Source organism: Pangasianodon hypophthalmus, chromosome 6 (assembly GCF_027358585.1).
Source record: "Pangasianodon hypophthalmus isolate fPanHyp1 chromosome 6, fPanHyp1.pri, whole genome shotgun sequence".
Taxonomy (NCBI): domain Eukaryota; kingdom Metazoa; phylum Chordata; class Actinopteri; order Siluriformes; family Pangasiidae; genus Pangasianodon; species Pangasianodon hypophthalmus.
This window is the reverse complement of record NC_069715.1, coordinates 27,212,462-27,234,880: the sequence shown is the minus strand read 5'-3', so window position 1 is coordinate 27,234,880 and position 22,419 is coordinate 27,212,462. Positions and strand designations below refer to the sequence as shown.

Genomic DNA, 22,419 nt, shown 5'->3' with positions numbered 1-22,419 from the left:
AGTACTAACTATGGTGCCAGACTCAGTCTGTCACACTCACTCTCTGCTATGGTGAAGGGTCCCCCATGGATACTTAAAGATGGTTGTGGATGGTCCCCCATGGATACCTTAAAGATGGTTGTGGATGGTCCCCCATGGACACCTTAAAGATGGTTGTGGCTGATCCCCCATGGATACCCTAAAGATGGTTGTGGATGGTCCCCCATGGATACCCTAAAGATGGTTGTGGATAGTCCCCCATGGATACCCTAAAGATGGTTGTGGATGGTCACCCATGGATACCTTAAAGATTGTTGTGGATGGTCACCCTTGGATACCCTAAAGATGGTTGTGGATGGTCCCCCATGGATACCCTAAAGATGGTTGTGGATGGTCCCCCATGGATACCTTAAAGGTGATTGTGGATGGTCCCCCATGGATACCCTAAAGATTGTTGTGGATGGTCCCCCATGGATACCCTAAAGATTGTTGTGGATGGTCCCACATGGATACCAGAAAAAGAGTTCATGCCCAAATCTCACCCGTTCATCAGTAGACTTGTACCTAAGAGCTGCCACTGTATTCATAAAGACTAATGCTTTCAGTGAACATCCTTTCAACACAGTACTGTCTAACTTGGTATACAATTGTGGAAGACTGATGATTTAAAATCCCAATATCCAGTGCGACCCAGAAAAGCAGAGGTTCCCTTTGGAGTCTGGTTGCTTAATAATAAATAATAAATATGAATAAATATAAATAATAAATATAAATAATCCTACTATCTTATCAGAAATTTAGATCCATTATTGCCTCATCATTCTGTAACACTCTTTGTCTACTTCACTTAAAACTATTCATATCATAACTCAAGACACATATTTACTAACAGTTTCCCTTCCCACACATAACTAATATAACTTCTCCTTTCTCTGCTATACCTGTGGTTTTCTGCTAATCACTTCTTATAGAACTGCTTCTTAAAAAGCAGCCTTTGTCACATATACATTACGGCACAGTGAAATTCATTTTCTCACATATCCCAGCTTGTTAGGAAGTTGGGGTCAGAGTTAAGGGTCAGCCATGCTACGGCACCGCAGGAGCAGAGAGAGTTAAAGACCTTGCTCAAGGACCCAACAGTGGCAGCTTGGCAGTGTAGGGGCTTGAACCCCCAACCTTCATATCAGTAACCCAGACCATTAACTGTTGAGCATCCACTGTCCTTCGAATAAGAATTGCTATATCTCCTCTTTTAAACTGTCAGCTGTTATATATTTTAGCTTGTATACTTTTTTTTGTAGTTTATTTTATGCTCTGAAAGTGATCTTGGGTTTATGAAAGGCACTATATAAATAAAATGTATTTTGTAAGTAATTTAAATAATAAATGCATTATTATTATTATTATTATTATTATTATTATTATTATTAAAAAACAGCATGTCAAATTATCACTCCACCGTGGGTAACCCATGGTGGCATATGCAATTGGCACACTTTAGTATGGTATAATTTGTTATAATTTGCATGCACTTTTGGGCACTAGAACTAAGAAAAGAACACACCAATTAGATATTGCTCTGTTTATTAGGTCAAAAATATTAGACATGACAGGACAGAACTGTATGAGCGCTGCACATTAAAAAACATGGCGGACTTGAAGTGCAGTGAACAACCTTGTCAGACGTGTCACAAGACCTACAGAGGACAAAATTAAGATATTACCAACCATTTCAAAACAGAACTTGAAGCAAACAGCTAAACAGTCCACCTTTTGATCAGCCCCAGAGAATTCTTAAGATGAAGCAATACCTACATGGAGTTGTCAGATTATTAGCTGCTTGTGCCTGGTAGTGTGTGTAAACCTCATAGCAAACCATAAATTATAAACACTACCACGTTAGATTCATTTCACGTTACATTCATATCTGCCTTGTTATCATTTATGGTGGTTATCATTTTCCATTAAAGGACAGGACTAGAGAGGGGATTACATGGTATGCAATTACACATCAGTCAGTAACTGTACACTGTACAATAATCTGGCAACTCAGTATACATGTCTTAAATGCCATGGTTAAAATATTACAATTACTTGCTCAAAACTTTAGTACCAGACAGAAATTAGTAGCACACAACGTCCACTGCGATCACCGCATTTCACACAGAAAGACAGTGGATTGTGGACAGTCGAGAGCTTAGCTGCGATTACCAAATACAACAATGTTCAGGAGAAATGGGAACGGTCTTCAGTCTGAATTTTATACATTGATACCTTGAGGTTTTCCTCAATATATAAACAGTAGGCATTCTGATATGACTTTTTGTGGGGGAAAAATGCAGCAAACCATTTAAAACACTCTACTGTCAATATATTCCTGATCACAAATTTCTCATGTAGAAACGATTAAATGGTTCCACATGGGCAACATTTTTCACTGCTGATCTGCTGCTGCTCTTCCTCTTTCAAAGGTTTTTGATCAACTTTGAAATTGACTTGGTATTTTCTCACTCTTTCTTGCAAAAAATTTTAGGGCCATCAAATTGTAAGGGCATCTCCTGTGCACAGCCCACTTCAGGTCACCCCACAGATTTTTAGTTGGATTCAGGTCTGGGCTCTGGCTAGGCCATTCAAAAACATTGATCTTCTTTTGGTTAAGCCATTCCTTTGTTGATTTGGATATATCCTTTGGGTCATTGTCACGTTAAAAGGGGAAATTCCTTTTCATCTTCAGCCTACTAGCAGACACCTGAAGGTTTTGCACTAAAATTGACTGGTATTTGTAGCTATTCATGATTCGCTCCACCTTGATAAAAGCCTCAGTTCTGGCTGAAGAAAAGTAGCCTTAAAGCATGATGCTGCCACCACCATGCTTCACCATGGGTATGGTGTTCTTTTGGTGGTGTGCTTTTTTTGTTGCACCAAACAAACCTTTTGGAATTATGGAATTATTATGCCTTTTGGAACTGGTCTCTTCATACTATAACATTTTGCCACATAGTCTGGGGTGATTTACTTGAGCTTGAATTTTTTTTTTTGTGAGAAAGGGCTTCCGTCTAGCCAACCTACTCCATAGCCCAGACATGTGAAGAATAGGAGAGACTGTTGTCACATGCAGAGAGTAATCATTACTTGTCAGATATTCCTGCAGCCCCTTTAATGTTGCCGTAGGTGTCTTGGCAGCCTCCCTGGTAAGTTTTTGTCTTGTCCTTTTATAAATTTCGGAGGGACTTCCTGTTCTTGGTGATGTCACAGGGGTGCTCCATTTTCTCCACTTGTTGATGATGGCCTTCACGGTGTTCCATGGTACATCTAATGTTTTGGAAATATTTTGTACCTCTCTCCTGATCGATATCTTTCAACAGTGGGACACTGTACAGGCTCTATAAGCTCTTTGCAGACCATGGCTTCAGAAGTCAAAAAGATGTGAAGAAAATCCTACAGAAACAGCTGTTTTTTTATTTGGTGTTAATCAGAATAATTTTATTGATGACAGCCGTATGATAATTATTTTTGATCATGAGATTCAATGTGATGCAGACTTTTTCTATCCACTGTATTTAACAAATATTAACTATACGTATCTAATGTCAGCTAAGCAGGCATATGATAGATTCATATGTCGAGTGGCTCACCTGCTGTTTTTAATTAAAGAAAAAAAAAAAGAGGATTACTCTTTTGCTCGTATTTTGGGTGATACCTTGTACGAGCGTACTCTGATGTTAAAATGCAGTGCTCCTACACAAAATGTGCACAGGTTGGGAGGTCGGAACTCTGAGCTCTCAGTAAACAATGCTGAGGTTCATGCTGCTCCAGAGAGCAAGCTAGCATGCTGTCAATGAGGAGAGTCTGTGGAGGCTTAATAGCAGTGCTGAATTTTCCAATTTGTCGAATTTGTCCAATATTTGTTGCAACCTTATTCCTAACACTGAGGAAAGTTCCATGAGAGTGTCAAAATGTAAAATTAAAGACCAGGCCAAATGGTTAAAAAATGCAGTTGTATTCAGGCAACAGTGTTCAAAAGACAAGACAAAACAACTCTCTAATGACACTTCATAATGCACCTGGTTAAGCTTTATCGATGCCCAGTTCCTCTGGGGTTGAGATGCCCAGCTCCACAAGGGTGGGGCGAAGCTCTTGAATCACATATGGATAGATCTCTTTATGTGGTCCAGACTTATCCTGAGAAGATGATTAATATGACAAGTTGTGAGTGGGGAGACAGAAAAACATATGCTTTGGAATATATAAAGCTCAAAGTGTATTTCCATCCAATACATATGAACACTGTATTACTCAGATCTTAATCACAATCTGCCCTCAATGTACTAAAGTACTATAACAGTTCTTGTAAATACTAACGTCCCAATATACTGCGGCTGGACAAAATACGACAAAGCTTTAACAGTATATTAATATCAAAGACCTAATAAGGAGTGCCTTCAGAACAGCTTTAATTCTTCTCTGAATGCTGTCAATTAAGTCCTGAGTGGTTTGTGGTAGGATGCTAAGCCAATCTTCAAAAAGAAAATCTTCCAGTTCTTTCAAAGATAAAACAGATTGACTGTTTCGCATTCTGTGCTCAAGAACTCCCCATAAACGTTCAATAATGTTTAAATTTGGTGACTGGGGAGGTCACGGAAGGTGCTTGACTTCATCCTGGTGTTCATTAACCACTCTTGAATAATTTTCGCAGTATGAATAGGTGCATTATCATCTTGGAAATTGTGTTTGCAACATAGGATGCACCTGCTCCTATAAAATATAAAATGTTTGGTGGCTACAAGCATTCAAAGCAATCGTGGATCTAATGATTTCTGCAAGAAGGCTGTCTATACTATTATGGATCTCCCACCAGACAAAGTCATCATGAAAGCTGTGATTTGATTCTGAATGTCGACGTACACAAAACTGAGTGACAACCTGCTGAAGCGCTTGACTGATTTACAATAGTATACAAGATATGCTATACCTCCGCTGATTCTAAACAAACCTTACAATAGCTCAACAAACTAGCTAAATACAGAGAGCAGTGAAAAGTTTAACAAGAAACTTTTTTTGTCAACTGTGGAAGATTTCTCTTGCTGCCTTCACCTGCACCTCTCGACATCTGAACAGCTGTGATGTTACATTCTCCACCCACTGTAGTAATTTATGGCTTGTATCTTGTCCATTGTATCACATCAATAAGAGATTCACAAACCCACCTTTACTGCCTCTAAAATGCGGACTGCACTGGCCAAGTCATTCAGCCTTCTGCAGGCTCTCAGTGCAGAGTCGAGGATCTTAGGTTCAGGGACCAGGTCATAGCCGATCAGAGTGTTCACACCTAAAGATGAATTGTTTCAAAGAGAGAGAGAAAAAAAAGGCGCAAAAGGCTTTAAAAGGCATAATTTTACACAATTTTGAAAATGCATACATAACGCATGGGTACAATTAAAGAATTGTGGATAATGGTGTAATGGATTGAATTGTTGATAGGCTAATTATTTTTTGAATAGCTAGTAAATACTTGCTTTTACAAAGTGATTGAGCAATGTCTTAACTAAACATTGCATCAGACCATATCACACCACGCCATTGTGGATATTTTGTTCTAACAGCATGCCTATCATGTTTTACTCCACTTATACCACAGCAATTAGTCAATGAACAATCAGTCTTTTTAACCATTTACAGTTAATGTTGTGGAACATCCGTGAGACAACTTAGGTCCTGTTATTACTTACTTTATAGCAGCTACAATCTGTCCCTTACCAGCCTCTATTTTTTTCTCTCTTGAAGTTAATGCATCTTGTTATAGAAAAGAGCAAGAAACCCAAAAGCACAGAGTCTTCTGTCCTGAAGACTTTGCCGTGGTGGAAAACTTATTAACCGTTACAACCTTTCACACCGGAGACTCGTTCTAATACATTATTATTACTATAGTAACCACTAAGTTATAGGAACGTGTACGGTCAATACGTCTTTCTTTTTTAAAAAGGAAGACTTTACAGAAAACTTCATAACAATTACACCACTTTTTAAAAAAGAAAAACGTACTGGCCATACAAGTCCTTATAAGTTAGTTGTTACTATAGAAATAATAACATATTAGAACGAGTGCATTAGTGTAAAACTATGATTTGTGTTACAGCCAGCACTATTGTCAAAGCTGCTGGTAGAGAAAATTAATCAACACCTACTGACCAATCAGATTTGAGAATTCAAGAGCGCAGTGACACACACTGACCATCCGCTTTAATAGGAACACCTGTACATTCGTGCTTTGATCTAAATCAGCCAATCATGTGGCAGCAGCACAATGCGTAAAATCATACAGATACAGGTCAAGAGCTTCAGTTCAAACATTAGAAAGGGAGAAACTAGTGATCTCTGTGGCATGGTTGTTGGAGCCAGATTGGCTGAGTTGAGTATCTCATAACCTGCTCATCTCCTGGGATTTTCACAAACAACAGTCTCTAGTATTACACAGAATGGTGCACAAAACAAAAACCAGTGAGGGAAAAACAGTTCTGTGTGTGGAAATTCCTTGTCGATAAGAGAAGTCAGAGGAAAATGGCCAGACTGGTTTGAGCTGCCAGGAAAGATATAGTAACTCATATAATCATTCTTTACAACCGTGGTGAGCAGAAAAGCATCTCAGCATGCACAAAACATTGAACCGTGAGGTGGATGGGCTATAACGACAGAAGACCACATAACGTTACACTCCTGTCACAGATTTACAGAGTTAAAGTCACAGAGATCACACTTTTTCTTCAATCTAATGTTCAATGTGAACATTAACTAATCATCTACATGATTTTATTCACTGTTCTGCTGCCACATGATTGGCTGACTGGATAACTGCATAAATGAGCAGGTGTTCCTATTAAAGTGCATGGTGAGTGTAAGTGTAATAAGCAGTGCTGCAAAAGCAATCCAGCGATCATCTACAATGGTTTTCTCAACAACGCTTTGATTTTCTTCTTTACCTCGGTACAAGAATAAAGCAGTCCAATCCCACTACTCAATATTAAGCAGAATATTTTCGTTTTCAGACTAGAAAAAAAAAAATAATAAAAAAGTCCCAATAGTCCCAATTCAGAATGGTCTCTCTGTCTCCCATCATCTGCTTTTACTTTACAGCCAGTACAAAATGAGATGAGAGTAAAAGAAAATGTAGTGGTGTACATGACATGATGCTGGTTTACAGGACTGATGCAAACAGACTGGCTTTATTTAATTCATTTAACCCATCAGAGTTGATTTATGCCAGTAAATGATCTGGAATACACTTTACATTTTACCTTTTCTAAGTTCCCAGTCATCAAGGTTGGGCTTGCTAAAGTAAGTGACCCAGCGAGCGTCAAACTCCTCATCTGTCTCTGCTTTGGCATGAGAGTAGCATCGGGAGGCCAAGGGAGCTGGAGGGAAATAATAATAAAAATAAATAAATAAATACACACACAGCATTCACCTGTTAGGATGCATTATAATAAATATGAAAGAGGACCTGCTATAGGACTGTCACATGATCTTTAACAGAACTGGACTCTAAAGTAAGGTTGTTCAGGGTTTCACCATGTTGTATGATCAAAAGGTTGATGACTTTTGAAGTTTGAAGTCACTGATGACTTTTTCAAAATAATGACTAAAATGCATTTTCACCTACATGTTCATTTTTTTAATTTTTTTTTTTTAACTGATCAAGGTCCTTCGCATTTCTTTTATATCCGGCTGCGACCCTTCAAAAATTTCACAACCCCCTTCCTCTGTGTCTCGCCCTCAATTATACTACAGCAATCTTCATTTCTCGGCACAGGGACGCGTCTACGCTGAAAACCCTTTCAGCTGTGTTTAATCTGCTACTGTTATAAACATGTTAGACTTGTACCTCTGCTGCCACTTATCATACGCAAAAGCTATCAAACACACAGAACATCCTGCCTTTTCCTCTCAACCACTCTCTCTTTCAGCTTATAACAACTACAACATGATAAATACTGACAATCAGACTCATTTATCATTTTTTAGGAAAGATGTGCGTAAATGTTTGCGTAAGCCAAATCAAACTTCCCAAATTTCCTGCCAGATTTAAGAAAGTTTCAGAAACACTGATTTTCTTTATATTTGTGTGCGTATCATGATCACCTGTCAAGTTCAAAGCATGTTCCCGACACAGATCATTTTCATTTAGTGACATCCACAAAACCCCATAAAAGTTCAAGTACACAGACAGCTGGGAGCACGAAATGAATGCTGAGGGTAAAGACTGAAACAGAAGTGGAAGTTATCTTAACTCATTTCTATGTCAGTAAAAATATTGAATCATGTATAATATAAATAATTAAAAGAGCGAGCACTAAATCTTCCATCATTGGAGGTTTTCATCTTATAGCTAGGTGCAAGCCTTAAACAAATCATTTATTTGTCTTAATTTATTTGTCATAATTTATGGGATTGTGTTTGCTCGCTTTCTTTATTTTTTTATATTCTATAATTAATATAAAATGACTGTTTTTTACAAAATGCTCGCGATGTTACTCTTAGTCGCTGTCATAATGAACTAACATGAGAAGGTGTTTTTGATAGAGACGCCAAAAGCACTTCTATAAATCGCTCTGGATAAGGTGTCTGATAAACGCTGTAAACGTAACAAAAATAAACAATTTAAAGTCGACAGTAGATTCCATATATAAAAGTGCAGTAATCCACGCTAATGTTATGATCTGAAGTCGAATCAAGTCAAGGTTTACATTAGTTACATCACTTCTTATGCACAAATATACACACAATCAGGAGCACGAGTAGGATACGAACGTTTTGTTTCCCCAAATTTAATCATGAATACCATATTTCTTGTATAAACGCACATACGAATGAATCCATTCATCCCCATCTTGATAAACAAGATAAACAAGTTTCTGGAAAAGGTTTTCTTTTGGTTTCCTTTTGTTCACTATACACACACAAGGACACGCAAAGACACTTTCGTAGGAAGATTTTCTAATGAGGTTCCCTTTCATTTTCACCACCAGCTTGTGTGTTTTTAAAAAGTTGATTAATCCATGAAACTGTGATATGTTCAGACTATGATAAAAAACTTCACCTTTATGTAACAACTTTATTCAAGAATAACTTGTAAAGTACAAAAAGCCTCAGTTATTGTCAGATGATTGGTGCAAATGAGAAAGCTAGCTCAGAGACAGTAAAGTGTACCAGATATCACTGATATTAAATTAATGACTTTTAAAATGAGGAAGTGGACATCACAAGTACAAAATCCATAAACTTCATACTGGCTGAAGAGTGCTCTTTCATTATAAATGAAGAGGTTATATTAGATTATAGACATCATATGTACATTATGATGTGTAAATAATAGCTGAGAGGAACTTGCTGTGGTTTATGATTGCTCGGTCATCACAAGGGCATGAACTCTATTAGCTAACATGCTAACTAGTGAATGTTAAGGGACAACGACGTTATTTTTCGACAAAACATAACTTGTTATTATGTTTATTTTACACCAAGCCTGTTTTATGGACAGAGACAGTTTTGAAAACTTTGCCTAAACCACTTAAAGTCCATTTTACTGACCGGCTAAAATGTAGCTTCTCTAGAATCCAAGCAGCACCAGAGAGCAGCTAAGAACAACTGAAATAAATATATGTATTTAGATTTCTTTTTTTAAAAGAAATCACACACTTACCCGTACACTGAGGACCTGTTCGTGCTAAACTCCTGATGCCGGCTGCAGAAACACGAATAACGGCAGAAAACATGATGATGTTCGCCTGCCAAAAGGTTAACTACTCGCACACACAGGATAAGGGAAGGGGAAGACACTGTGGTGTGCGCATGCGTGTAGAAATGCGGCGCGTGCGTAATGCGCACTCAGGAATGGCAGGCACGTGGAGGCAGAGACAGAGCGAGCCGCGGTGATGGAGCTGAGGTTGCCAGATTCGCCGGTTTCACGTCAAATCTGTGGCCATCTTTTTTGAAGATGCGGAAGCGGGTGGAAAAACAACAACAGCTTTGAACAGTCGAGGGCCCTAAGCGATATCTTACTCAGGGGCCCCCCACTAACATCAATCATATCATTTATTATGCACGAATGAACGGAATGATTTCTGCATTCTCTTGTATAAGAGGAAAAAAAGTTCGATAAACAATAAAATAAAAACAGCTGAACCATTTACACAAAGAATTCAATCTAAAATATATATTAAAAATAAATAAATAAATAAATAATGCACACAGGGGGTGTGATGTTTGATTTATTAATGAGCGTCACATTGCATATTTTAATGGTTTATAGTTAATATAGTTAGTTATATGTATAGTAATATAGTAGTATAGTTTAATGTTGTAGAACATCCAAGAGGCAAGTTAGTTCCTGTTCTCGCTTACGTATGATATAGTTATGGATTTACCTAAAAAAAGTCCAAATAAGAAACATTTTGTATTTATTTTTCATTCTTTCATTCATTCATCATCAGTAAGCGATTTATCCTGCTCAGGATCCAGAGCATATCCTGGGAACACTGGGGTGAGGCGGGAATACACACTGAATGGGATGCCAGTCAATCACACAGCACCATCCACACATGCATTCACACACTCATTAACACCTGTGGGCAATTTCTCATAGCCAGCTGATAGCCAGTACCTGCATGTTTTTGGGAGGTGGAGGAAACCGCAGAACCCGGAGGAAACCCACGCGGACACGTGGAATTGAATCTTACTAAATATAATGTTGGGTGGTACGGTTGCTACACCACCATACCACTCAGTATTATATTTAGATTAAATTTTAAAGGAAATTGATTAGCTTTGCGGCAAGTAAGCACTCTCATTTAGATTTCGTGTATTTTTATCGCAACCTCACATAGCACCCACTAGCTCATACATTTATATCTGTTTGCCTCTGTAAATTTCCTGAATCAGTCTAGGACACCAGCTATTCGATGTGTGGTGGCCTGGGACAACCCTTCACATGATCAACTTTTAACATTTTTACTATAGTTCTGACAACTATGTGTTTTCCTGAACTGTAATATGTTTCTATTGACATGTATCTTAAAGACAAGTAAAGTTCTAGCACAGAGAAAATTGCATTTAAAGGTTTCATTCCAATTCCACTGAAAGATACCCCAGCTACCTCTACATTTATTAATCTAATCTACTTGTGGGTAAACATTATTGTTAAAATGACCAAATTGTAAATTCATTTGCAATGGGAAATGAGTTATTACTTTGATTATCAACTTCATCCACAACAGACTCATCCCCTGAGGTAAAAGTCACCCGCAGCATTTTAAACATAAGCCTCATCATTGCATCTTCATCTGTTCATGCTAACACCAATGGGGAAAAAATCGCTGATTCATTCAGTCAGTTCTGTTCGGTTGCCTGAAGTTCTTGTTATTAATGTCTTTTTATTAGGTTATTTTAACATCATGAGAAAAGCTAGTTTTTAGACATCTATAGGTAAACTGACTATTTTTACCGGTGCATTTATTTAAACTGACTCCTTACCCAACCTGATCTTTGCAGGCAGATGGCAAGGCAAGATTAGAAAGTAGCCTCAATAAAAAAACATCCACATCATTTTGGTTAAATATACTGTATTTATATTTCCATTACTAGAGATGTTAAAATATTTTATTAAGAGAAAATCTCAATTTTGGTCAAACATTGTTTTTTGTCAGTTTTGGGGTAAATTCACGTTTCCTAGAAGTCAGCCATAGTGAGCACTCAGACCGCATTCAGAGCCATTCAGACCACAAAACATTTATTACAGGTAGTGAGGGGAAGTGTTTGTTCCTTGGGTGATTTGTTAATTCTTACATTCTTATTTTCACCAACCGTATATTATGTTAATTCATTCACCCTCAGTGACCGCTTTGTCCTGGTCCTGGTCATGATGGATCCGGGTCCTGGGAGGCAGGGACACACTCTGAATGGGACACCAGTTCAACACAGGACACCACACACTTTATTTGTTTATTTATTTGTTTTTTAAATTTATTTAATTTACTTACTTATTCAGAAAGTACTGACCTACATGTTAGTAAGCTCTAAAATGACCATAACTTGGTATTTTAAGCAGCATTTGTATTTGTATGTTATTCTTTATACTATCCTTCACCAAAATGCCAAGCCATTACACAGTATCTTATGTCTTGCATCCAAGAGAAAAAGCACTTAACTAACACCAGCTCTAATCAGTTTTTGAGGCAGCAGAAATTTTTGTTTAATCAGTGCATAAAGTTGGGATTTAAAATAGTTGAACAGAAATAAAGTGAGCCAAGCAGCATATATATCTAGCTATGGATGAAGAGTATCTTGTCATGCACATATTCTTGAAGTGCACTGTCCCACTCACGGAAAGCCAGCTGTTCAGAGAATGACAAAACAGTTATCTCTTAGATATGATTAAATAAGATAGAAAGTCACACCAACAAATTATGTCATTAATATTTATACTTGGATTTAGGACCTGCATTTATTGACCTGTATATCTATTACTTTACCTCAATAGCAAATGAAATTAAGCTTCTCATTGCAGTGTTTGTTCTCCCAGACATTAGTCTTGAAGTTGTAAGCTCCACAGCTGTAGGCTTGTGCTGGACATGCTGGCAGTGATTCTGGTATCCCCAGCAGCTCCCCACTCACCCAGAACCAATTTCCATTGATGAAATGCAGGCCGGTCCACACGCTAGAAGCTTGGATCTGCTCGGTATCACTTTCAGGCTGGTGTAGTTGTGACATAGAGGCCAAGCCAGTGTAAAGAGTCCTACAATAGTCAAGAGCCCCCTCCCATGTCTTTTTCTCTTTAACCAAGATATCCAAGCCACTATTACAATAGAAAGGTTGACTTCTCTCACACTCTAAATCATTCCAGCCACATGGGACCATAGACACACAGTTCTGGACTCCGTAATAATTATTTGGCTGCGTGTTGCACCACCTAAAGAACAAATTTGGCAGTCTATTAGACCAGAGCCAATTGTCTGAATTTACTGGGCTTCTATATAGCCCAATCCAGCCTAGAGTGAAGTTTTCTTTACCCATTTTAAGCTTCTGGTTTTCCTCATCAGTTGTGATGGTAGCCAGACCTCCATAATTTTGTGTGCAGTACTTGTGAGCATCAGTCCAGGTCATTGTTGTAGAAAAGTAAATGTATTCTCTCCTCAGTGCTACAGTAATGCCACAAAGGAATGCCAAAAGGAAAACAGATGCTTTCATTTCTGCAGTGGTGTTTCTCAGCTGTGTAAATCTTTTTTTTTGCAGGTGTCTCACTTATATAGCTCAAGTTTCACGTTTTCCTTACATTTACATTCAGTTGCTAGGAAAAAAGGCTTTTATTCAAATCTGTTTACAAATGAGATAATACATAATACAAAAGAGAGTTCACATCTAACCACAAAGCTTAGAATAATTGCTAGTACTCAAGAGGGCTTATAATCTAGAAATCTAGTCTCACTTATATTGGATGTACGTTAATGGCTAGCAATAGCAATGTACTAGTTATCGTTTGAATCAGTATAACTTTATCTGTAGGAGTAACTCAGTAATTGTAGATTAAGGAGATGGCTTGTTCATAGTCATCAGTTGCATCACAGGATGGCAGGATCTGTAGGGAAGCAGTATTTGCCTTTTTAGAAGATGTAGTGTTTCCAGTTTTGGGAATGATGTTTACATACTACTATATAATAACTACACATCTCTATCATTTTTGGGGCCTTGTCTCCACTGGTTCTTAAAGAGGTATTTGTCTGTAAATCAATGAATTGTAGATCTGGGTAAGAAAAGATTGGGACAAAGAAAAATATGGACAATTTGATGCAATGGCATGCAGGTGCAAAAGATTTCAGGAGAAAGGCAGATTAGTGTGTCCTTACCAAACAAAGAGTCACAAAATTCTGCGACATTTTTCTTCCCTCTTTCAGATGCTCCCATTCCACATATTTTGATTCTGGCACAAGTTTTACGCCGGATGCCCTTCCTTTTCCAGGCTTGGGACTGGCACTGAGATTGCACTGCTGAGAGTGCATTGGCTCATACAACCGTCTAGTGGCTGGGGTTGCTTCCCTGACGAGGAATCGAACCTGGGCTGCAGCGTTGAGAGCGCCACATGCTAGCAACGTGTCCAGCAAGGAACAAAAATCCTGACTATCTTGAATACTTGACTGTGACATGTAAATATTTTAAAGACTTCTCACTCCAGTTGTTGTCAACAATATAATTTGGGAAATTGGGGGACTCTTTTGTGACTCTTTGTTTTTTTTTTTGCCTTTTTCCTGAAATCTTTTGCATTGAATTGCCAATATTATTCAATGCAAGAACTTCCAGTTCCAGTCCCAATTTTTCGGACCCAGATCTGACCCAGGAGTGGAACTCAGTGTGCGTCTTCTGCTGTTGTAGCCCATCCACCTCAAGGTTTGATGTTTTGTGTAGGCTGAGATGCTTTTCTGCTCACCACGGTTGTAAAGAGTGATTATTTGAGTCACTATATCTTTCCTGGAAGCAGATCAACAGTTTCTGAAATACTCAAACCAGCCCTCCTGGCACCAACAGCCATGCCATGGTTAAAGTCACAAAGCTCACACTTTTTCTTCATGCTGATGTTTGAAGTGAACATTAACTGAAATGACCTCTTGACCTGTATCTGCATGAATTTTGCATTGTGCTTCTGCCACATGATTGGTTAAATAGATATCTGCATGAATGTGCAGGCTTATAGCTGTTTATAATAAAGTGGATGGCGACTGTATTTACTAAGTATGAACATGAATTGGATATTCAAAAACCACTACACAAAGTTACAGGTCTGTCACAGGTCACCTAAGTGGAGCTTGGATTTATCTGTACACTTAGATAAGGTTAGTTAATTCAAACCATTTTAACCAAGTGATTCACTTAAAAGAATTATGTTTTTTTTGCTAGCCACTAATCCACCAGGGAACATCCTGCAACATAATGCAAACTAATGCAAATCATGTTCTGGCAGCTTCTTTAAATATTTCTCACTGTGTCCGTCACTGTGGTTTGGGGTATTTTGCAAGTCATCTACAGTACAGTTTGGATTGAATAAACCTGCGATTTAGTTGTGATGACACATAATATGGGCTATAAACATAAACAAGCAAGTTTCCATGCTTACATGACCAGGTACATTTAATGTCAAAAAAAGCATTATTATTATATAATAGCACGGCTAGAACTCATTTTAACTAATCATATTGCACCGTCGGAAACTAACTGTACTATAAAGCCTTGTAAACCTGAGCTTTAAAACGTAATTCTTTTACGGGAATCACTTTCTTAAAATGCTTTGAGTAAACTAACCTTATCAGAGTGTACACATAAATCCAAGCTTTGCTCAGGTTTTCTGTGACAGACCTGTAATTTTGTGTAGTGGTTTTGAACATCCAGTTCATGCTTAGTAAATACACTCACCATCCACTTTATTAGGAACACCTGTACACCTGCACGTTCATGCAGTTATCTGATCAACTAATCATCTGGCAGCAGCACAATGCAAAAAATATTGCAGATACAGGTCCAGAGTTTCTGGGATTTTCAGACATAAGTCTCCAAGGTTTACACAGAATGGTGCAAAAAAACAAAAACATCCTGTGTGTGGAGGGTCTGCAGGCTAAAATACTTAATAAGTGGTCAGGGGAAAATGGTTTCACATTGGTTCAAGCTGTCAGGAAGGATATAGTAAATGAGTCTTTGCTTATTTAAACAAAGGTATTGAACTGAAGTTCAACACTGCTGTACGGTGGCTTCCATATTCAGACGCACACAGATAGCTATAGAGCTAACTACACTGTGAGAGAAGGTCACTACAGATTACAAGTTGGCACAATAGTTTTTTTTTTTTCACATTAATGAATTCGATTGGATGCTAAACTGAAATGAATTTTAAGTAAGAGTACGAAGATTTTAATATTACTCAAGTAAAGTATAAATATGCCAATTACTCAAGTATTTTCCACCCCTGATAAAACTGGATGAGGGAAAAAAAAAACATTTTTCCATACGTGTGTGTGATTTCTGTATTGCAGTAATTCTAACCTAGAGTTCCATCTACAATTCAATATGATTCAATTTTATTTGTATAGAGCTTTTAACAATGGACATTGTCACAAAGCAGCTTTACAGAAATATATTAATACAACATATAGTATGCCTCAAAAAGGCAAAATGAGACGTCTCTTTTGCCTCCCTTGAAGGCATGAACTTCTTCTCATTTAAAAAAGCATGTTGAAGTAAGTTTCACTAAATTGCTAACATTAACTTGCCATATTTAACTATGTTAGCCCCGTGTCTTTGCTAATTCCAAGTTAGACTAACATTGATTCCAGTAGCTGTAACATAATTTCCCTAGACAACAAGTCAAATTTTAGCTAATATTAAATATTGGTTATTTTACAGGATATTTTATGTTTGATTAATTCATGAGCAAACTACACAGAGTTAGTCATACATACAACCTGCAAACTTACAGAGATTGGATGATGGTTTCAGGCAAACTGGCACAGTTGCTTTAAAATGAAAATCAACTGCTAACCGCAGCAAAAAAAAAAAAAAGGCTGCCCACTGCTCCGGGTGTGTGTTCACGGTGTGTGTGGGTTCACTACTGTGTGTGTGCACTTGGATGGGTTTAATGCAGAGCACAAATTCTTCACTTCACTTCTATCAGTTTTAGATCAGTTTAAGTAATAAAAGTTACTTTTCACATGAAAACATTACATAGACTTTTTTTTATTTTTAATTTAGTTTTACTTTTATTTGAGCACATTTTTGACTGGATACCAAGTTTGTTTTCTTCTTCAAAGAGAAAATTTACATTGGTGAGATTTCCATGGACTTACGTAGATGTCTGTGACTTGTTTATTGTGTGCTGACTTATGCAAAAGGGTTTTTTGGCCAGTGTTTGTGAATGTGCATTTTTTTAGATAGTTGTGTGAAACTATTGTTAAAAAAATAAAGAAAAATATTTAATTATTTTGCACTCAGATGTAAGAGTATGGATACAATAGCAAAAAAGTAATGTACCTCAATAAAAGCAAAATAAGAACATAAGAAAATGTGTGGTGGCCTTGGAAAATTCTTTATATGGTAAATGGTTGCCTTTATTTAATCTGCGCTGAGTTTTGAGTTTATAAAGTACTAGGATTTTTCTGGGTCACCACAATAATAGGCAATCCCTCGTCTCATTGGATCAGCTATTTAACCTTGTGCATATGTGTTATGTGTAATTTTTAATATAGATATCTGTGTGTGTATTTGTGTCAAAGTCAACAGTCCAGGGAAGCTTTAACCAGAGTAATGCTGCATTTGAGACAAAGTTGCAACTTGTAATTCACCTACTACTGGTAAAAGCCACCAAAAATGCACCCTCAACTTGAAATTTCAACTCATCAACTTGGGTAGTCTACGCAACTACCAGTTCCTTCACAGTTTACAAAGTAACGTAAAATCAACATGGCCATGCACACTGTAAACAGTATGAAGTTCTCCTTTTTTACTTTTAAATTAGTTTACAGCAGTACTGGCTTTAGATCAATTAATAAAGAGACACAGTACTTGGTTTAGTCTATAACACTGACCATACTAATCACTGTTTCAAGAAGGTAATCATCAACATTAGAGTTATCAATAACGTTAGCCGGGTAGCTTGTTGCTACCAGTACTCGCTATTGTCTGCTAGCTAGCTTGTTGCTAAGCTACTTGCTATTATCTGCTGTTGTTACTGTGCTGCAATTTCAGTCCAAAATGTTGCATGAATATTTGACGTTCACTATAGTAGAACAGTACCAATAGCCACTATAAATGATACACTTTAAAGTAGCTTTTTTTGACGTTTACATGTTCTGACAGAGCAAACGATGCATTTTCTTGGCGGCAGGAATATTTTTGAGAATATTTTTAGAGATCATTTTAATAAAAAAAAAGCCTGTACAGTTCTGGAACAATTCCTGTATACTGTGGTTGACAGCTAAAATAACTAAAACTTTTTCAATGTCCAAATATTTATGGACTTGGTTGTATATATTATGAAGAGTTTCTGTGTATTATTTAATTTATTTATTATTCCTATATTGAGGGGAGCGTGGTGGCTTAGTGGTTAGCACTGTTGCCTTGCTCCCTCCAGGGTTGGGGGTTCAAATCCCACCTCCACCCTGCTCGCATGGAGCTTGCATGCTCTCCCTGTGCTTCGGAGGTGTCCTCCGGGTATTCCAGTTTCCGCCCCCATGCGCTGTAGGCTGATTGGCATTTCCAAATTGTAGTGTGTGATTGTGCCCTGCGATGGGCTGGCACCCTGCCCAGGGTGTGCCCTGAGTCCCCTGGGATAGGCTCCAGGCTCCCCCGCAAACCTGTGTAGGATAAGCGGTACAGAGAACGGATAGATTCCTACACTGATTATTCTAAATATATAGTGAGTAAAATATACACTCATACTTATGAATGCTCACGTTCAGTCTCTTCACCACAAGATGGCGGCAGTGAAAAGGTATTCTGTGGTGCTTTGTGATTTTTTTTTCTCCTTCTCCATATAGCCTACACAAAATAATAGCACTGACCTCCATTTATTGCAATATGCCTAAATATGGTACATGCTGTTAGCTTATTAGTCCATCATTGATCAGAACTTACAGTGTTATAGGATATTTTTCAACACAAATTACTCCCTTAACTGCAATGATTAATTCCACATGGCAGAATTTCAGTAAAGCTCTCGGACTGAACGTGGCCAGACATAAAGTCAGACACAGCTCCCTCACATTTTAGTGACATCCTTAATAAAGGGATTTGTTGGGAATCGTTTTCTATGAAGGCCATGTCTATAATGATCTACATCTGCATTCTTAACATGTTATAATAACTGGCAATAGATACACACACACACACATATACATATATATATATATATATATATATATATATATATATATATATATATATATATATACATTACAGTACAGTACAGTACAGTGAAATAATTTTCTTCACATAGCTTGTTATGGAGTTGGGGTCAGAGCACAGGGTCAGCCTGTCATGCAGATAGGGTTCAGGGCCCAACAGTAGCAGCTTGGCAATGTTGGGAATTGAACCCCCAACCATCAGTAAATGTATTGCACTTCAAAGCAACATAATGCATTACTAATATAATGAATTCTTCATATAATGCATTATAAATAGTGTACATAACACATTGTCAATGTCAGAGAAGCTCACTTACAGAATTATGTTTAGTTATAGACACACTCAGACCTATTTCTTATTGTGTACATGTCACCTCACCAGAAATTAGATTATTTTTAATACAGTGTAACATGTAACAAGATATATTTTAAATATGATTATTAGACCTACATCATTTACAATATTACATTTCTTACAGTTGTCTCAAGCCCAAAATTGCACTGTAAGTATGAGATAAAACACTGAATAATAAACTGTTGACTATACAGACACTGAGCAATAAACAATGAATAATAGACTATTTAAACTGAAATGGAGTGTCTCTGCTATGAGCATTATAATGTGTTACAAACACAGTTCAAAGGCACAAAAAGCATTGCTATAAAGTGTAATGTATTTTCATAAATAATTATAAGAAAGTGTATAATGATATATGAAAGCATTAACATGTTATGAACGAGTTCACAGTTCATTATATATATAGCCTTCGTAGAATGTGATAACAAATTGCTTTTGTTAGTTTGGTGTATCATTTTCCCTTTACATTTCAAATGATGAGTTTAAGAGGTTGCATTAAGGTAAACTCCCTATCTAAACATTCATTTACATCTATTCATGCTGAATGATTATTTCTCCAGCACAGTGAATAGTCAATTAGTCTTATTCTATAAAAAGAGAAAGTCTTATTCTCTTAGAGAGAGAAAGGGAGAAAGGGGAAGTGTGAGAAAATGAAAGAGAGAGAGAGAGAATGAGAGTGAAAAATGGCCCCCTTGGCCTGTCCTAGTGAGAGAGTGAGAGAACAGTGCCTTGAGCAGTCAAACACTGGCTGTAAACATCAGCCCAGTAAATATTCAATTTAAAGGATTTTCAGATAAGAGACTCTGAAAAATTGAGGCAGTGGCCATTCTTCTAGATAAGAAAAGACTGCACCATCTGGAAGGAGGAAGATAGCAAACTACCACACCATCCCAAAGCCCTCAGTCCTATCCACTGAAGAAAGAGAGGGAGAGATGGAGAGCGCAGAGAGGGAGAGAGAGAGACAAAAAAGTGTGCTTACTGTTATCAGGGGGTCACCTGAATTTATTTTCAGCTGTGGAAAGGCCATGGAAAGATTGGCTCTGCAAACATTAAATACAAAAGAATCTTTCATAGGTATGCCTCTTCTTCTTCTTCTTCTTCTTCTTTCGGACTTCATAAAGTCCGACTTTACAGACACAAGCATCAAAGCTTCATTAGAACGTTTCATGATTTCTTAGTGCTTTTATAGTATCTTCAATGCCTAGCTCACAGATATCAATCTCATCACATGAGTAATTTATTCTATATGTTATCTGGCTCTGTAATTAGGAACTATTTTTATATATTTTTTTATATTTATATCTTTTGCCTCACTCTCTCCAATGTACGTTATTGTTGTATAGTACAATCGTTTGGGTGTAAAAGTTAAAAGGCAAATGTTAGGACAAAATTAAGAACTCAAAGACATTTATTTTAACCATCAAAATGTGTTTGCTTTTACAAATGTTCCTTAATCATTAATAACAAAAATCCTCAGTGTATAAGATAATAATTGTAAATAAAATCAAAATAATTTAATTTGATAGGTGCTTTCCTGAATGAGATATACATATTCTCTAATAAAACGTATGCCTACTTGTATATATCCTCTGTGCAGCTCAAGTTGTTTTCTTGATTTAGTCTCATGGATTGGATTGTTGACTTTGAATGCATGCCAGATACACCCACATTTCACTTTTTGAACTTCTTGTAATTATTTAAAATAAAAATGATGTTTTTTTCTCACCCAGAAAGCATGGGGAATGCAAACTTTTGCAGTGAGACCTAGAATTACAGACTCTTTGAAAGAATATTGCTTTTTTCAGGATTTATAGAATGCACATCATATTTCTATATGTATACACACACACAGAGCTTCCGCACTTCACTGCCATCACCTCTGGTCTTCTTAACAACTTTGATTATAACCAAACACAACCTTTATGATTAGTGCAAATTAAGTACAACAGGTGTTTTTGAAAATTGGTATACATATTTGAAACACACTACTACCCTTTAACCACCCAAGAAAGTGATTAATTTGCTGCGCATTGCTGTGTAAATGGAATAGTCTAGAGTCTAGTGTCTACCTCATTTCTAATTTCTTTTCTACTAAACTCATTTCCTCAGCTGTACAACTTTGCTGCCCAATCTGTATCTTAAAGCTATCAGCTGATGTAAGGTATGTGTGTGATAGAAAGTGAGGCCTATATAGACAGCATTGTGTGCAGGGTGAAAGCTGTTAAGTCAGCGATAAACATTCACAGATAACCTTTAGCCCGTCCTCAGCACTCTAAAGTTTGTTCCGTTTGAGTTCTTTAGCAAACGCAATCACTCCTAACCCTTGGTTCAGCACAGCACTTTCTTTCATTTCCCGAGCTGAACAGGGAGGTTAATTGTATGTCTAGTGAAGACAATAGAACCTCAGGAAACCATTAAAGACCACTCAAATACCACTCAATGTTTCCAAGAATTCCTTTGTATATCATCCACAGGCCAAGGCAACCCCCTAATGAGACTGCAAAGTACACTGGCAAAATTGGATCTCATTGCAATGTATTGTACAAATCCATTACATGGGTCTAAGCGATAAATTAAATGCATTAAGTGATCTTCAAGCCTCAGAGATTTTCAATCATAAGAAATATCCTCAGGTTACATTTAAAAAATGTATTATAAAGTCACTCATGGTTCAAGAACTTCACTCGGATGAGATGCCCCATAGACATTCTGTCATCTTTGTCCTAAAATGATGGATGTTCTATCTTAACACCCTGTATCTATAACCACTGCAGCAAAGTCATATCTAAGAGCATGCTTTCTTCTGCCCCAGGAAACTTTATATTTGATACCAATCAAGAAATATAATTCTATTTATTTAGTTAGTGAGATTGTATACTACATGATGATAGGTGTAGATAGGATTGACACTAATATAAATTTATTTACATTCCCATATGGCACTTTTTTTTTTTTTAATTCCGTCTTTTCCATTTAGCCTTTGGCATTCAGTTGGAGTCATTAGAAAACCACTGGATCATCACATCTATGCATAATCTTTGCATTGTTTCACCCCACCCACCCCCACCCAAAAAAAAAAAAAACAGTATTTATACTTTCTAAAATATGAACAATAAAACTTATTCTTGTGCAAATAATTTATTTGCATGT

The 22,419-nt window shown here is 37.2% G+C and overlaps 1 protein-coding gene across 1 annotated transcript; it reads right to left on the bottom strand.

Moving 5' to 3' along the window:
- Nucleotides 1-1,546: 1,546 nt before the first annotated feature.
- Nucleotides 1,547-9,837, bottom strand: LOC113526324 (cytochrome c oxidase subunit 5A, mitochondrial). Its single transcript, XM_026913265.3, has 5 exons — nucleotides 9,677-9,837; nucleotides 7,272-7,388; nucleotides 5,187-5,308; nucleotides 4,044-4,161; nucleotides 1,547-1,676 (listed from the first exon to the last, which is right to left on the bottom strand). Exons 1-4 carry the CDS (start codon nucleotides 9,747-9,749, stop codon nucleotides 4,048-4,050), a joined length of 426 nt encoding a protein of 141 aa, XP_026769066.1. The 5' UTR covers nucleotides 9,750-9,837; the 3' UTR covers nucleotides 1,547-1,676; nucleotides 4,044-4,047.
- Nucleotides 9,838-22,419: the final 12,582 nt, after the last annotated feature.

What these genes read in the sequence shown, in the direction of transcription:
- LOC113526324 (XM_026913265.3), bottom strand. Translation starts at nt 9,749, where the DNA reads ATGTTTTCTGCCGTTATTCGTGTTTCTGCAGCCGGCATCAGGAGTTTA. An exon ending in AACAGGTCCTCAGTGTACGG is followed by an intron (nt 7,389 to 9,676) that starts GTAAGTGTGTGA and finishes ATTTCCCTCCAG; the next exon opens with CTCCCTTGGCCTCCCGATGC. An exon ending in GCATTTTAGAGGCAGTAAAG is followed by an intron (nt 4,162 to 5,186) that starts GTGGGTTTGTGA and finishes TCATCTTCTCAG; the next exon opens with GATAAGTCTGGACCACATAA.